An 18,285-nucleotide genomic window follows, 5' to 3' on the forward strand; every position below is an offset into this window, starting at 1 on the left:
GGAGGCCCAGATGGCAAAACAGAGCAGAGGAACCGAGCACATCTGAAAAACTGCACAGCGCAGAGGAAGACAAATGCTTATTAACTTAGATATTCAGCAGATGGGTCCTTTTGTGTTTTTTTGGGGGTTTTTTTACTCGCTCCCGCAGGTTGCAGGGGTGGTCTTAAATGGTTTGCCACCTGTTCACAGTGAGTTCTCTTTTATTTCTCTATTGTCAATGATTTCTGATGAAGCTCAGGGGAGGGGACTTGTGGAGAAGTGTCAGATCTGAATGTCAACAGCCTTTACACAAACAGAAACCGAAACGGCATATAATAGGTGCCGATATACTGACACAACTTTATAGTCTGATCATTTTAGGCCAGTTTTTTATTGAGCTTCCTTGTCATTTAGTGAAAGGAAAGTTTCAGTGATATTTCGGCAACAGAGAATCATTTAATACAGAACTGGAGCTTCCTATTGGCCGACAGAGACAGACGTCTGCTATCACGCTTGGTGACAGGAAAGAGCTGAGCTGATTGGGGTATCTGCTAATACTGCAGAACACTCCCAGTTTTAAAGAAAGCTGACAGGATAGCAACATCTTGCACTGCAATTCCACATCTACTGTCTTAAGACAACATAGTCAACTGAAGAGTGGTGCATGCTGCATACTGAAAATGTGTTGAATTTTCATTTGTGATGTTGACCATTACAGTCCAATTACAGTCCGCATCTATTGTGATGCATATGTATAACATTAACACACATAATATACAACGCATCATTTGATTTTCTCTTTATTAAACTTTGTTTGAACTTAATAGGTTTCAGTTATCATTTGTAGTGACAACCTGGAGAATGGAGGTGGGAAGGGAAGACAAGGCATTGTATTGCTAATTAGCTGCACTGGGGAAGATTAGTCAGGCAGATGGATAAAGTCAGTTTTGAAATTTAACCAAGATACCAGATTAAATCCTTTAAAGCCTCCTTATAATACATTATTAAATCACATTTCAAGCCAATAAAAATATGACCACAACGATCCTTTACAAAGGCACTGCATGTAAATATGAATACAACATACACAGCACAAGTAATCATCCCGAGTTTTGGAGCGATTTATTCTCCCGCTGCGGAAGCGGCACAAAGCGAGGGCACGGGGAGAGGCGGCTTTGGAGAGAGGAAGCCGGAGGGCAGCGGAGACCCAGCGCGTCCTGTGATCATGCTGTCTAGACGGAGTCTCTTCTCGCCCTAATTATCACATGGGTCACAGCGATGTTCCCCGGCCCGCTCGCTGGCTGCTGGCTGCTCACTCAGCAGGTGTGGTCAGCCCCTCGGCTCACTTTCTCTCCCCCCCACCCCATCCCCCCCTGCCCGGTCATGGCAGCCTGGATCACCACGGGGCGTGCGTGCCACTCGCACACGCTAATGACCACCTTTGGCTGCACTGTCCCTTTAGAGCGCATAGAGCCTGATTCAAAGTACTGCCACAATCGGTGAAGGCTAATGTGTTGCCAAACGACGCTAAATTAATTTGCAGGCCTACAGGGCCTAGCTCTGCCGCTCTTGGCTTTTGTGGGTGAGGCTGTTTGTAAGCTCATTGTAAGCCCTTCAGTAATAACTCAGCCTGCTTTCCATACCACTGCTTCCTGTCTTTGTTTCCCAGCCACTGCCCCCCCCCTCCCCCATCTTTTAATCATGGGATCACGATGAATTTCGCTTTACAAATGTGCCACGGGTGCTCATTATGATGACTGTTTATAAGTCTGGTGCATGATTTGTCTGATGTGTGGTCTGCTAGAATGGGGGAGGTGAAAATCCATTGTCCTCAGTGTAGCCTGACATTATCCACTTAATAAGAAGCGAGAAGATCCTACATGCTCAATCCTCATTTGCAACTCTATCATTGCTGCATTACATCGAAAACGGCAGGCACAGGAAGTGTTTGGTGATGTTGCTTTAGAAGAACGCCCCTCCCCGTCCCGTTCCTGAGATAAACCGGGCGGCCCCGGCGGTGGCTTCCGCCTGGATCGTGGGCATGCCGTGGTCGAACTCGCGCTGCATAGCCTCGGAGAACGACGAGGCGTCGAAGGAGCTGTAGTAGGCAGATGAACGGTCGGCCCGGAGACACTGCTGGGGGAAGGAGCTGATCTGCTCCGCTAGCTCCAGAGCAGCCTGGAGAGCTAGGACACAAAACCCACATTACTGCATTAACACGACAGGAAACATGCATTACTGCTTTAACCCCACGGAAAACATGAATTACTGCATTAACACGACAGGAAACATGCATTACTGCATTAACACTACAGAAAATATGCATTACTGCTTTAACCCCACGGAAAACATGCATTACTGCATTAACACGACAGGAAACATGCATTACTGCATTAACACCACAGAAAACATGCATTACTGCATTAACACCACAGAAAATATGCATTGCTGCATTAACACCACAGAAAATATGCATTACTGCTTTAACCCCACGAAAAACATGCATTACTGCATTAACACCACAGAAAATATGCATTACTGCATTAACACCACAGAAAACATGCATTACTGCATTAATATGAGAGAAAACATGCATTACTGCATTAATATGACAGGAAACATGCATGACTACATTAACACGACAGGAAACATGCATTACTGCATTAACACCACAGAAAACATGCATTACTGCATTAACAGGACAGGAAACATGCATTACTGCTTTAATTACTGCATTAGCATGACAGAAATACATTACTGCTGTAAAAAGACTAACAAAAGACATTAATATAGTGCAGTGGTACAGACACACACCACAGACACACACCCAAACTCCATAGTGACAGGCTAACAAACAGCAGGAGCTCCCACCACACACACACACACAAACGTGCCAGATCCACAGCAACCAACAGGAATAAACACACAACACACACCCACACAACACGTCTACCAGGAGGTCATAAAATGCAGTCTCATTCTGAGGTTTCTGGCTGAAGCTGCCACTGAGAAACATTTTTTAATGAGGTAATATCTATATTTTTATTTACCGAAACACTTCAGCCAAGGCAGGAAAATTCAGCTGCGGGTTCGATTTATGGTCTGAGATAATTAAAATGTTCCTATACGACCCCTCCTGACATCTGGCTTTCAGGAAAATGCCACGTTGCCACTTGGCCATCACCGAGCAACCCGCCCAATTAGCCGGACTTGGCTACGACTGTGGGAATGATTTCCTAAAGGAACAAAGTTAATCTTTTAATGTCATTTGAAGAACTTGACCGAGTATGCGTGCAAAGGTTTTCCTACAGACTTTCTCAGCAGGATTTTGATTATGTTGGGTGTCAGACCAACACAAAATAGCACAAAAGGACCATTTAAAAAAATTGCATGTGTGCCAGAAGTCATAAATCATATGGGCTAGTAAGGTGAGAAATAAAAAAGCACAGACTACACAGCAAAATATCTAGTGTCAGTTCAACTCGAACAGTGTTAATTCAACTCTTATCAGATAACATTTGGTCCCACTGTGGAATGTTCCGCTCTCTGCTTACAGATAACTGCAGCGGCTTGTTGCGTTTCTTTTAATCCAGTCCAATGTATCACACCTTTCTCTGCCAATAAGCACTGCACATGGTGCAGGTCTCCCGCTCGTCTCAAACAGAAGTTATTCACGTGCTGCTGAGTACTGGGTAACTTTCAAGAATTCCAGAAATATTCCAGTTAAATTGCATGCAACGTAAAGGCTTTGTTATTTATCTATTGTCTAGCTCTCTGTATTTTTTATACATCAAATCAAAAAGTAATGACCCCACAATTAGAGTAAAACCAAGCAAAGAAGCGCAAGTTATTTCTACATTTACGCTTATTTCATTACTAATCATAGTTTTTTATGTAGTTTACCCCATTCTGGACCATGATCATGCAGGGAAAATTAAAAGCGCTCAGCTGTAAGCACATGGGCACGTGTGCCAGGCATTACCTTGCCCATCTGGGACCACTCTGTTTGCCAGTCCAAATGCCAGAGCTTCCTGTGCGCCCACGGGCCGGCCTGTCAGGATGAGGTCCAGGGCCCGGGACAGCCCAATGAGACGGGGCAGCCTAACCGTCCCCCCATCAATGAGGGGCACACCTGTGGGACAGGACAGTCCACTGTGTTATGACTCCAACTGCCTGAAGATAAAAGAGGCGTGTGAACAATAATAAACATATTGCACATAAATTCCCAATACCTTGATTTTCAAAAATCAATTCAACCTCTTTTGCAACTGTATAAATCACATCACTTCACATTGTGAAGTGTTGCTACCTCACCCAGATGCAAAAAAATATGTTCATTAAAATTCATTTAAATTTAATTTAGGTGACCATCATCTATTTTTAAAAATATCCTAAATTGAGACATTACAAGAACAGGGTTCTCATTTTCTGGTCTACACCATCCAGTTCTGAAACAAAATCTGTTTCTGTCTATTTCTTTAACTCACTCTCTCTCACACACACACGCACTAGCCTCTCTCTTACTCAGTAAGGTATTCAGTAACAATCATCCACTGTGGCCATTCTGAAGAATAGCTGAATTGTAACCCTGTACTTAAAACACCTCTCTGCCATAACCAGAATTTCAAGACCTCTGACGGGGGGGTTCCAATTTCTTACCCATCATAAGGCCATTATAGAAAAACCATCACTATGAGAGGAATGTATTTTCATAACCCCAAATAATTTCTCAGTCTATTTTTTCTTTATGGAGTCCCAGGGTAGAAAGTTATGTAAATAATATAATTATATTTATACATGCAGCTAGCTCTCAAAATCCATCAAATACATCATATTGGAATAGACTGTAATACATCTGCAACCAATAAGGAGGCCTCAGTCTGTCAGCTAATAGCCCTCTTCCTGTCTCTGTTGCCTTAAACTGACATCAATCATTTCTCCATGCTGACTATCGTAATGGTAAAGGATAACACAGTGCACAGCATATGCTGTCTCTATACCCAGTTATGAGTTACAAGGCCCCGAGGAGAAATGCTCGAGACAGGCCATATTTCAAACATCAGAGTTAATGTCAGGGATTTAATTTTTATTGAAAAATAAAAACATGCAAACAGGCCAAGCGCATCTCAGGTTAAAAACGTAAGTCCGGTCAGGAAGGGCTTTTGAGCACCACTCTGAATGGAAAACTCCATAGAGTCTTTAAACTAACGGAAGGATTCCTTTCTGCTGGTGATAAGGTGAAGCCCTGATACCAGACACACTCAAACCCATAATTGCCTTCTGGGATGGAGGGAAGATTAGATTACAGCTGGGTCCTCCAACACAAAAAGCCTCCACAGCTCTGGTCCACTACTATCACACTTCATCAGGAAAAAAAGGAGACAGGTCGACACAACCCTCTGCATTACTCCTGGTATCACAGAATACATCTGCGGTGTCCTCTTCCTTCACCAGTACCCGTCTCTTAATGGCTAATACACCTGGCTCAGTCCCATCCTGTTCCATGTTGTAAAAGCCCATGGTGGTTGAGACTACATTTCCTATGGACCCTCTCTCTACGGGCTCAATGGCATGAGTTTAGACACAGTAATAAAAATGGCAAGTTTAATTCTATGTTCTCCCTGTAGTGACTCAAATTGGTTTGGAGCACAAGAGTGCACAAGAAAACTCAACTACATTATCCTCAGACTGCTGATTATTGTGAAGGGCACTATGAATCTCTGGATAATGTAAAATATCTTGACACTTGAACATGCTAGCCAAATCTTTACAAATTAATTTTTACTAATGCTGAAATGATTTTTACGTTAAATACCTGAACATGTTATGTGTCCATCAAATTATGATGTCAAATGAAAACATTATTTATTTCCCAGTAGCCCTGAGGGCCCTGTAAGGTGAGGCATCCCCAGGTCAGGCCCTTGGTATTGATCTGTCGTGTTGGAAAAGCAGACCAACGGCAAGAGGAAGCATCTGGACCTGAGACTGTGTGCCACTTCCTCAGGATGTCACCGCTCTGGTATAATGAGCTCAGCCACAGCCTCTGCACTGCAGGGGTCAGCCCCACGGCCACAGGGCACTTTGCTCTGTCGTCCCTGCCGATGATGGCTGCTTACTGTATGATCCATCTGATTTCAGTCCACTGACCTCAACGGGCGCTTTGCCCTTGACCTGTTTCAGTCCTATGCCTTCCATCAATATGCAGAAACAAATTATTATTAGAGAGAGGAGGATGGGCTGCCTCTACTGAGTCTGATTCCTCCAAAGGTACTGCATCTTTCAACATGCCATCACAGAGTTTGTGCCTGCCACTGCTACCTTAGGCTTGCTTTGTGGGGGTTCAGGCCAGACTATACTGTGAATTGTATTGTGACAAGTCTTTATAAAATTAGCTACAGTTAAATGCAAAAGTATTGAGACAGTTGTGTCAAACTGGTTATTATTCCTCTGCACTATTCAAATTTGAACTTTCGATCAATCAAACCATGACTATGAGGTAAAATTCACAATGTCTGCATTTATTTCATGTGGTTTTTTTTAAACTGACATTGAACCATATTACAATAATGTCATTCAATGATTCAAGTACCCATATGTCAAGCCAGGATAAGTATTGGGACAAAGTAAGTAAAGTTGACAAATTGAATGACTTCCAAAGTCAACATTTTGTTGTATATCTGTAACATTTGATGACTGAATCCAGTCTGTGACTCATAGACATTACTAGGTTTGTGATTTGATCCTTTGAGATGCCCTGCCATGCTTTTACCGCTGCCTCTTTCAGTTGCTGTCTGTTTGCTGGGGTTACAGACTTCAGTTTCCCTTTGGGTAAGTGGAAAGCATGTTCAATGGGGTTTAAATCTGGTGACTGACTTGGCCACATCAAACACTTCCACCTTTTCTTCCAGATTGACAAGCATCCTCGGTTAAGCTTTCTGTATGTTTTGGGTCTGCATGATAAACTTCTGTCCAATGAGTTTGGTTATTGGTGGACAATATGTTTCTCTGTACTTCAGCTGTCGTTCTATTGCTGCCATCACTGGTTACATCATCAATAAAGACCATTGAACTGGTTCCAGATGCAGCCATACAGGCCCAGGCCATCACACTGCTTCCACTATGCTTGACAGATGAAGTAGTATGTCAAGGGTCCAGGGCAGTTCCTCTCTTTCGCCACACTTTCACCATTCCGTTATTATGCTAAAGATTTATCATGGTCTCATCTGTCCATAAGACTTGTTTCCAAAACTCATCAGGCTCATCTGTGTATTTTTTTTTGCTAATTCCAATCTCGCTTTTCTGTTCTTGGTGCGGAGGTGAGGTTTACATCTGGAAGTGTAGCCTGTGTAATTTGCCTCTACTGTCTACTGTGCACAGTGCCCTGCAATTCTTCCACCCCCAATGTATGGAGATAATTAGGAATTACTCAAGCTGGCAATTAAGGATTTTTTTCACTGGTTATTATTATCCTCTCATGGCTTTCTGATGTCTTCCAAGGATAGCCTGGTTGTTGGCAAGTAGTTATGGTTGTCATACTCAGTTCTCTGGCCCTCATCTTCTTGTCTTGTACCTAACTCTTCCATAGTATGACACACAGCTTTGCATTTATAAATAAGGCAATATGCTAAACCAGTGAAATTTGGAACAGCTGACGGTCAATGGTCCCAATACGTATGCTGACTTGGAATAGGGGGACTTAACTCATTGAATGGTACCATTGTAATATAATTCCATGTCTGTTTAAAAGACCACATGAAATAAATGTAGACATTGTGAATTTTGCCTCATAGTCATGGTCTGATCTTAAAATACAAATGTGATTAGCACTGAGGAAATACTGGACTGACGTATCGTTATCTGTATGTTGTAGCTCGTTGTCATGCCTCCTAGTTTGACTTACGATAACTTTCTGACCTACCCTATACTTACTGTCTGAACTGGACTTAATGTGTTCATGGCTATAAATAACTGTTTCATAATGAACATTGTACCTTACCAGATATGTTCTGTAGTTGTTCAAATGACCTTTGGTAAGCACTTATTATACGTCACTTTAGATAAAAGCGTCTAAAGTTCAAATTACGTATATATTTGAAATGTAAAATGTAAAAATTAATATATTTTAAAATGAATCAGAAAATGCAAAGAGCAGAATACTCTTTACACATGAGACCTACTCTGACTATACTTCTGGAGTCCTGAGAGACTGTACACTCTGATCTTCAAAGCTGTAAATCTTATACCTCAGGTCTAAGATAGCTTCTTTCAGAACATGGACTATAAACAGATTTCTTTAGAACAATGAATACAAGATAGCGAAAAATCAGCAAGCAACACACGTCATAAGTTAGCTTACTTTTTGTACGGAAGACTAATTGTGGTGATCAAAGAAAATTGTGTTTCATGAGAATATTCAAATTAAAGAATATCTGTGCCAAGTGGGAAATGTTTGTAAATCAGCAGGATCAAACACCTTACCTTCATGTGTACAGGCATGTATGCTAGCAGACCCTATGCTATCAGACCAGAGAAGTACTGTACCATGAGAAAAGGCTCAAACAGGCTTGGCTTTTCTTCTCTGGCATAAAACAACATCAAAGCCTTACCATCCACAATGGCCTACAATGAGGGTAATGCAATTAAACTCAGTGTGGATTAGAGACTCCGGACAAAAAAAAACCCCCGTGACAAAACAGACATGCAGTGTGGACTAAACATAAATAGAGGTTTCAGGGATTTTACTTTTCAGCACTAACTGCAGTTTTGTCTGAAGCAGTAGTTAAAGCAAGAAACCCAGTACCTTGACTAGTGCAACACACTGCTGCCCCAGAATAACAGAAGAATAGGATTTCTTTCCATTCAATCTTCTGCAGCGAATAGCATTGAATCATTTGCTTTTTTTCTGTGGTTCTTATGTTGTCCCTGCCCTGACATCATAGCAAGTATGACCAAAGGAAAAAGCTCTAAAAATAACTTGTTTATAATGAGTTAAATTCTCTTGTTTGAGGAAAGGAATACGTAAAACCATAATAGTGACTGAGGTCTCCATGCTGCACCATTGCCAGTGGAAACAGCATATGATAAGAAAATGACAGAATGGCCAAAAACAGCCAAACCGAATACAAATCTGAGAACATTAAGGCTAATGGAATTGGAACGCCAGAGCTACTTTTGGTTTTTGGTCCACCTGAAACCTTTATGTGACTTGGCAAATTATTGGCATTTTAATTAAAGTAGGCCACAATGTCCTAGATTGACTTGAATAATTGAGGCCCTTCAGGAAGTCAGGGTTCCCTTTCCCTGGTATAGCGGAGCCAATACTGAGAGTCTGGAGAGCTCTCCCAGAGCCGTGTCTCCACACACTCAACCACACGTGCACACACACGCGCGTGTACGCACGCACACACACAGCAGGTAAAGCAGCAGTGTGCTCCATCTGGGACGCGCCCAGCAGGTATCAGACACAGCGCTGGCACTCGCCTCTCTCTCAGCACTCCATTCATCTTGCTAATTGGGGCTTTGAGCACTGCTGAAACCTGAGCAAAGCCTCAAGTCCTCCCACCAGCAAGCTGGGGCCTCCGAGATCGTCACAGCAGCCAGCCAGCCGTTACTGGACGTTCTGCGGCCCCTAGCTCCAAGATAAGACCGCCCTCTTCACTCCTGCAGGTCTCCGTGTGCTAAACCTCAAAGGTTACCATCGTAATATTTTTCCGCCAGCCTCCCAAAACTCATCTCTCTTCAGCGTCTCGAGTCTGAAAGCCACATTCTATGCTCCCGATTTTCCACGGAGCACACATTCGTCGGCGCTCCCGCTCGCGAGAGACACAGGGTTGGACGAGCCAGCTGCAGGTTCGGGCATCATAAGACAGGAAGTCATCACCCTCTTGTGGTTGTGGTGCGGCCACATCACACGCATGCTGTAGTCTTTTTGACACCGCAAGGGTTTCCCCAGGCCTGCAGCCATCTGCGCCCAACCAATGGATACTATGGAATTTATCTGTCAAAATTAGACATTTCACATACTTGCCAGTGGGTTCTTAAAATAAATCTCTCAGCCATAATACCAACAGTGTTATTATGTTTGATAAATAGTGATTTCTCTTTGTTTAATGTTATATCTACAGGCCCATTGCTGAGAGTGCTTGGATACCTATCTTGGCTTCAAAACACCGGTTCCATTGCCACACCCACTGATTTTCATGTTTTTTAGGAAAATGTCTTAAGGGATAAAAAAAAACGTGTGTGAGACACAGGTCAGGGATAGAGCGAGGCCCTTTTCAGAGATCTCAAAGAAAGAGATTTTCGTCATTGAGAATCTTAAGGAGTACTGGTGATCGCCATGTTGCTATTACGACCTCAGCCAGCAGGGGGACGCGAAGCGCTGCAGGAGTTTCAGACATTAGCAATGGTTTGAGGATAGACAGGTCGCAATACAGGGCCTTCCTTTAATGCCTCCCATATCCTACAGTAAAGCTCACAGCTCAGCATCTTGGTCGAGTCGTCTTGTAAAAATGTGTCATAAAGACGAACCTTACAGGCAGTGCCACACATTAAAGCGAATGACAGCACGGCTGACTCGTTTCTCAATAACAGTCTCGTCAGAAAGCCCTAAGGACATGTATAGTCAGACGAGGGCAATGCCAGGATCTCCAAGCTAATTACAGAGAGGGGATGATAAGCCTTGTTTAGAAAGGCTACAGAGAATCGGCCATGGCCAGCAAATTACAGTCTGTGTGTTGTATTTATAAACGTGGCGGCTGTATTTTTAGTTGGGGAAGGAGCATCTAGGAGGACAGGCAATGCATCTCCATTACCTCTTTGTGTTACAGGAGCTCCTCCATGCCCTCAGTCCACAAGGCCTAGGGGCACAAGTCACTTCTGCCCACTTCAATGCAATACTGCCTGAGGACAAACGAGAGCTCAAAATGTTATGCTATGCATTATACAAAGTTAGCCTCCCTACTGAGAAGGATCTTTCCATAAAACATTTCCATACAACAGGGGAAAGGTCATGCAGCATTCAGCAGCATAGCACATATTCATCCATCCATCCATCCATTATCTATAAGCACTTATCCTGGGCAAGGTCGCGGGGGTGCGGAAGACTATCCCAGCGTGCACTGGGCAAGAGGCAAGAATACACCCTGGGCAGGCCGCCAGTCCATCGCAGGGCATAGCACATATTCAGAGCACACATTACCCCAATCCTCGTCTCACAGCATTGGCTTCAACTTGCTTTTAGAATTAATTTAAGGATACTTCTAATTCATCTCATGGCATGACATGAGTTTGCTCCTGAAATGCCACTTAGCCATTTTCTCCCTAGTTTGGAATGCTCATGTTGCTGGACATCTACTGTCCGGTAGGTTTTCACTCCAAACCTAAGAAATCAAGCCTCATTCAAAAGCAAGAGATCTTGAGCGTAATTAGAAATCAGGTGTCCCAAATAGCTGAATGAAGCTAGAGGACGAAGATTTCAGGAACGGTGGGAGCCAATGCTTAGCTGAGCTCCTTGAATCAATTAGCACAGCTGCCCTGTAAGCACACCACAAGCCAAACTTTGAACAGGCAAGAGTCAGAGGAAGACACTTGATGTGCTGCTTTAGGAAGCAGACCGCAGCTCCCAATCAATCAGCAGGCCACCAGAGAGCGATGAAACGATCTGGCAACGAACCGTCCAAACGTTCTAACACGGTCACAATAATGGAGTTACGCACATTCGGACTGGCATGGTCTGAAGCCAGACCATAGGGCCATCCACCACAGTGCTAACGATCAGTACCATGGCCCATACTATCAAAGGGACGGAGTGGACAGGTGTAGACTGGTAACAAAGCTGCAGCAATCCCGTTAGACACTGCCGTTCTACCCTTGCAGCAAGGTACTTAACTGATTGCTCAGAATATCCGCGTATAGGAACATGTAAGTGCTATGTAAATTGGTAAGCACTCGATAAGAGCCCTCCAAAATGCCTTAACGTAGTAATTGCATATAGTTTAATCCCCTACAAAAAAGGATGGTCACCCAGATCTACCAAGAAAACACTTCTGGGCAATACTGGTGGTGCAATCTGTAGGGTGGGCTGCTCTCAGTCAATATATGAATCCCACCACATGGCTGGGGGCTTGCTCCCGCCATTGGCACTTTCTGAGATGTGATGTTTTCTCTGGGCTGCTGGCTGGCTCATTCAGTTAAGGCACCATGCCGTGGTGTAAAGGTGAACCTCATGGCCTCAGGCCACGCCAGTGCTAACTGTAGCCGTTAGCCCCATAGGACGGTGCATAAATGGTGACTGCATGGCCCACGGTATGGGAGGGTTCAGTTAGTTAGGGGTCCATTTTCATCACTCTTCAGTGACCTCTGCTGGTGCCCGTGGACTGCATGTCAAGGCAACACATGAAAGGTCCTTCCTTGAACTCTGCTCTGCGTGAGCTTGGCAGTAGTCGGCAGTGTGAAAAAGAAGCAGTTAGTGACGTCACATGTTTCGGAGAAGAACTGTCACGGCTGCGACTGCCGACTGAACATTTCTAGATTACGGTGGCAATTGGATATATGCAGGCCCACACTGGGCATGAAATTGAAAAAAAAGTGATGAACACAAGCCGAGGCAAAAGAGAAAGAGGATGATGAGGACAAAGGGGAGAAAGGGGCCTACCAAAGCGGCGACAGAACACCCCCATGATGGCGCTCTGCTCCACCACTCTCAGATCGGCCAGCAGGGCCAGCTCCAGCCCCCCGGCTACAGCGTAGCCGCTGACCGCTGCGATCATCGGCTTGGACAGCTGCATGCGGGAGGGACCCTGTGGAGACGGTGAACGGGTTTTACAGATAAACCTTCTTTACTGATAACACTAAAACATCAATATTGGCAGAAAACCTTTAACCTCTAACCCATATACAGGTACTTCTGTGTGACTCTTTAGTTAGCACAGATAACCATGTCTCCTCAACATGAACATGTACTGCACGTATATACTGCATCGGGTCCAAATACTGCTAGCTATTATCAAAGCATTTCAGTTTGACTATAACTGTTCAAAGGGCACATAAAAGAGCATTCATAAAATTGCCTACATGCAACTGTGGCCAATGACAGCACAATGCAGACAGCTATAATACTATATATCATCAACTTTTCATTACAAAAGGACAATGTGTGCCAGTCTTCAATGCAAACATATGTATGTAGTGAGGAGTTGCCAGGCATTAGTGACTCGTCCGTACAGAATGGTGCCAGAGATTACTCAGTACGGATCGTTACTATTGGTACAATATTTGGCGCATTTTTTTCAGAGGCTCTAACCATAGGAGCAGGACCTTTGGTGACATCTTGTTCCAATTTGAGGGAGGCAGAGTGATGGCCCAACTCTTTCAGATCATAACCAGCGCAGAAATTCCCTCCTAGAAGAGACCACAAAATTATAAAGTATGGCAACAGAAACCAGAGGAGAAGGGGAAGAGGAAGATGAAAAAAAACGACAACTTGAGACCAGGGAGAGCTGCAATTTGGAAACCGGTCCGAGGGAACTCCGGCGCACAAATCATTTTCCACTTAAAGTGGCCGGCCAAGCTGTTCTTCCCGCAGGACAATGCATTCATTAATACTAAAGCAGCAAAATTAAACACAGACAATTTAATTTGTGTGGAATTTGCCTGTTTGGGGGTGCCTATAAACCGCATGTTGCATGCTTTCCAGCAGGGGGGTGTCAAAGTAGTGCAGCAACACTGCTGTTCTTTACAATAATAGTGAGAAGGATGATGGTCATATCCTTTCATCATTCTCACATGGGCATATAGAATATTTTAGGTAAAGGGTAATGGGAACGGAACCATTTTCCACTCAGACAGGGTCCAGACAGGTCTTATTAATGATGTGTTCTTATGATCCACGAAGGCCAAAAGGACTGCGAGTGCTTGGTTACGCTGTCTGCCTCCAGCTTAGCCACAACAGTCTATTCCAGGCCTCAGTTCAAATGAATAGCCATAGTGGCTCAGCAAATGTGCCACTCTAGTGCACTCTAATACTGGCCCATAGTGTTTTTGGTCTCCCCGCACAGTCACTGTGCCACCATGCGTCCTCAGCTTAGATAAGGCATCTGGTGCACACAGCGTAATAAATGCATACATGCTTTCATTTTTGAATGTATGGAGCACAAAAATAATTCTTTTTAAAGTGAAAAGAAAAACGGTTCCGATAAAGCTATTAATACTTTACCGAAAGCCCTGAAACACACATTTATCTTAAAATGTGCAGAAAGGAACACCATTATGCTTTGGCTAATTAGGCCTCCTCAAATACTTTCCTCATGAACGCAGATCTGCGAACTTCCAGCCTAGATCTGAAACAGAAATTTTCTGGTCATGATAGCCCATGCATCACTGCGGTCAGCCCCCTCATCATACAGGTTATCAGAGACCAAACCAAACCTTGTCAATGCTTGTCCATATAAGCAACGTTGAACAACAAAATTAACAAGAAAGCATTTGTCAACAAATGCTGGATATAAGGAAATGGTCTTTCAGAGACAGTTTGAGTATGCACTCGTTTCAACTCACTCTGTAATACCATTTGATAACAACTGGTTCAAATTAGTCCATTTAACATAAAACAGTCAGAGAACTTTTTTCATTCAGTCAGATCGCGTTGTGTTTATCTACCTGCATCTGGCACACATCTAGCTCTGAAGTGCATGCATGAACTATTGGACTTTTATTCCTCCTAGCAGGACTTTAACAGTGGATGTGCAGGTTGAAAGAAGTCACTTGCGGTCGAAGGAGCTCAGTTTACAGATGAAGAGCACCATTTTGAAACGTATTCAAGCTAGCATCCTGCGTGCCTCATTCTTGGCGTGCTGCAGGCCCACCATCTCAGCTGTGTTTATGCGCACAGTAACGCAAGGAGGCGGCTGACAGCGTGGCCTCTCTGACACCGGCCCCCGGATGCTGTCCAATAACTGCTAATTAGGGCTTGAGAGAGGCTTTGATCTTTTACGACTCATGATTGAGCTGGGGTAGTTTAAATGTATAATTTTAAAAATCACAATAATTTGGCTGGTATTGTGTGTATTGAGTGCACTGCCCCCATAATTACAATCTTTCCAAAAAAATGTTGAGCTCGAGGTCTGATTCCTTAACACCTTGCTGTTACGGGTAGCAGTCTGCTTAAACACAGAAACCAAAGACGTTCATTACGTTGCCCCGGGACCACACACCACAGGGCTTAGCGTTCTCTTATCACGGAAACGCAGAATTTGAACCCGCAATGTAAAGACGTGCTTATTTGCTCCGTGTCTTCACACCTGCAGAAAAAGAAAATTAGGGACTGCCTCAGGAAATTACCGCACAGGTAAGGAGAGGGCGCAAGTTTATTTAAGGTCAGACAAAGAAGAATCGCTGCTGCTCTCTGCATCCTTCTATCAGATCTAAATGGCTGCAGGTGGCATGGTCAGAAGCCTCGCGACTGAACCTCACGAGCACCCTCCCCATGCCTGGCCGAGCGATGTCACATTCATGCTCAGTGCTCAAAGGACGCGGCAGAACTCACCAACGCCGTAGAGCACGGCCACCGAGAGTGTGGGATCGCCGTCGAATGCGGAGAGCTCCTGGAACAAAAGCCGCGCCGTCTCCTGGTTCACGGCGTTTCGCGCCTCCGGGCAGTTGATTCCGACGGCCAGCACGGAACCCGTCCTTTCTGACACCACATTCCGATACAATGGAACAGGCCTCGGCGCTTAAGAGAGATAATGGCGCACACAAAAAAAAAAAACCCAGACACAATGCAGTGTTGACGAATGGAATGTAAATCGATTTTGGACAGGAGGAGGAAGTGCAGAATGAGAAGGCATTGTTGCTTTTGGCGCCCGGCCTGGGCTGAAGTTTGGTTTAGGTCACAGTTCTGCGGCCTGCCGCCCGCAGTTCGTATTACTTGTTTACTGTGCAGTGGAGGGATCGCGGAGGCACATCTGCAACCGGGGTATGAAAGAAGAGGCCGTCGCCAATTGTGTAGGGGGGAGTAGCTGGCCCCACCCTGCTTCATAAAATCAAAAACCATCCTCAGATTAAGTTTAAATGTACAAAAACCTAAGGCGCCTTCTCATTACAATACACAGTAGCTGGCAAAAGGAAAACCTATATTTTAAAATAATATATAAAAAAACAATTTTTGCTAAAACAAAACTCGTGGATTCCTGGTAGTGTTTAAAATCTGAGGGTCAGGTGCAGGTGGTGAATTTCAGTGTAACTGGCTTCTGCCATTTTACTGCTGCCACAATTAACAGTCAGGACAGATTTGAAAGGAACCATCATATAACAACACAGTAAAAATAACTGCAGATTTTCAGATTATTTTATTATGCAGTGCCCAAGAAGTGCAATGGGGAACAGCTGCCTTCCTTATGACTGAGGCTGTATCAGTGCATTTGCAATCCTATGAGAAATGCATGGGAAAAGAAACACGTCTTAGTTTACTTGATCCATGTCTTTCATGGTCAGCACCAATTTTTTTTATTCTAGCGATTTTAGGTTAAAGAAACCATAGACGTACTATGAGTGATGTAAAACATTACAATGTGTGTCTGTTTGCGCCAGATGTATTTTCCTACTTAAGATGTGCAGCTGACCTGAACCAATGGCCTGGGTCACAGAAGTACAGAAAAACAAAAGTTAGGAAAATACTGATATTTGATGAAAAATTTTCTTTTCCACACATCATTTACTTCACTATTTTTAGGGTGGGTCTTTGTGCTTTTCCCCTCTCTCCATATCCCACCCTTTTTATTCATGTGACCACAACAGAAAACCAAAAATCACACCGCAATTATGCCGTCTGAAAATTCTATAAACATGAGCACCAAATGACATAATGTAACCAGCTGCAACCAAAGGACAAGAAATTAAATACATTCTCGTTTTGGACCTGCATTAGCACAGATTGCATAGCCTTGATAATCCTACTAGTGACTGAAATGATTGTACATTGATAATATTCCTAAAGCACGGAATTGTACTAATGATACTAATGACATGGATTTTAATATAAAATCACACTTACTACCGTAATAACAATATGAGTTTGGCTCGAAAGCACAGTTTATTTTCTTAAGTTTTTAATATAATTTCTATTTTTATATATATTTTCTATGTCAAGAAAATACGCTCCAAGCACTCCATCCTTTTCGCAAGATGCTCTGAAGTCACCAGAAGTAGGCCTATATCAAAAATATAATTCACTGTTAACAAAAACCGATTGGTACAATCGAAACATATACGACAACAGAAAGGACAATAAATTAATTAATAAATACTTTTACAATATTTTTTTTTATTTTATTAGGCCTAAACAGAAAGTGCAATATGCCTGATCTCAACAGGTCTTCCAAATAAACCAAGTCTCCTGCTGCCCTCTAATGACGTCAAACAGAAATTTCACATAAAACACACCTTCCTCACTCAAATACGTGAAGTTCGTTCGTTAATGCAACTTACCTCTTGCTCCCTGGCCTTCTTGAACATTACTCGAAGTACTGAAAGACTTGTTTATCATTTCCCTGGGAATTCTACAGAATAACGATGCGGTCCGAAGTACATTTGCTTTCGTGATGACCTTCAACGCATTCATAATAGTTCTGCAAGCTACCGAATGGATTAGAAATGTTAAAGTTGTTGTTACAGCTAGCTGAACATATGAAAACGTGAAAAGCTGAAAATAGTTCCCTCCAAAGAATCTTTCGTTCTATTACCTGTCAACACGATTATTTTAAGCCTGACGTACTGACAACAACAAATAAATAAATAAAAACTTCCTTATCAGTATATTACCGCAAACACAATCCCCCCGGAAACAAAGCACATCATTTTAGGTCCTAGTGGAACAGTCTTTTTCCTGTCTTGATATTACGTTTTCTTGCTGACCATTTGGCTATCAATATTGCCGGGCTTATTTTCCAAATGTTTAATCACAAAAAAGAACTCAAGAGAAAGATGTCAACATTAAAATAAAAAGCCAGAGCACGGTTACACATTTAAGTGTCTCATTCAACTCAGTGCACTGCCCCTAGGCAGCTTAGTAAAAACTAGTCGTAAATTAATTATATATTGTATATAATTATACAATTATATACAACATACACGCTATGTAAATGGTGCAGTATGATTATTTCCAATTTTGTTAGCGAACTGTTTGGCATTTGCTACCTGTTTAAGTCATGTCTGACAACACTGAGCTGCTCTTCCCATACAAGACCTCCTTACTACGTGAGCTCTCAATCACGGTTGATGGCACCGCAGTGACTGCCACTCACTCTGCCA

The 18,285-nt window shown here is 43.3% G+C and overlaps 1 protein-coding gene across 2 annotated transcripts; it reads right to left on the bottom strand.

Annotated features, from left to right (window-relative positions):
- Positions 1-763: 763 nt before the first annotated feature.
- Positions 764-17,819, bottom strand: zgc:101569 (uncharacterized protein LOC449822 homolog). 2 transcript variants are annotated; one of them, XR_010329468.1, is made up of 7 exons: positions 17,464-17,819; positions 15,524-15,709; positions 13,283-13,380; positions 12,635-12,779; positions 3,962-4,111; positions 3,030-3,215; positions 2,028-2,165 (listed from the first exon to the last, which is right to left on the bottom strand). XR_010329468.1 is itself a non-coding variant. In XM_064331220.1 (6 exons), the coding sequence occupies exons 1-6, from the start codon at positions 17,594-17,596 to the stop codon at positions 1,942-1,944; spliced, it is 936 nt and encodes a 311-aa protein (XP_064187290.1). In that variant the 5' UTR covers positions 17,597-17,815; the 3' UTR covers positions 764-1,941. The 2 variants fall into 2 exon arrangements, 1 of the variants encoding a protein (XP_064187290.1); XM_064331220.1 differs by lacking the exon at positions 3,030-3,215 and having other exon boundaries at positions 764-2,165; positions 17,464-17,815.
- Between the last annotated feature and the right edge of the window lie 466 nt (positions 17,820-18,285).

Source organism: Anguilla rostrata, chromosome 4 (genome assembly GCF_018555375.3).
Source record: "Anguilla rostrata isolate EN2019 chromosome 4, ASM1855537v3, whole genome shotgun sequence".
Lineage (NCBI taxonomy): Eukaryota > Metazoa > Chordata > Actinopteri > Anguilliformes > Anguillidae > Anguilla > Anguilla rostrata.

Coding starts and splice junctions, on each gene's coding strand:
- zgc:101569 (XM_064331220.1), bottom strand. CDS start 17,596: ATGAATGCGTTGAAGGTCATCACGAAAGCAAATGTACTTCGGACCGCA. Junction 13,381..15,523: donor GGCCGTGCTCTACGGCGTTG/GTGAGTTCTGCC, acceptor GGTCTCTTCTAG/GAGGGAATTTCTGCGCTGGT. Junction 12,780..13,282: donor CCAAAGGTCCTGCTCCTATG/GTTAGAGCCTCT, acceptor CCGTCTCCACAG/GGTCCCTCCCGCATGCAGCT.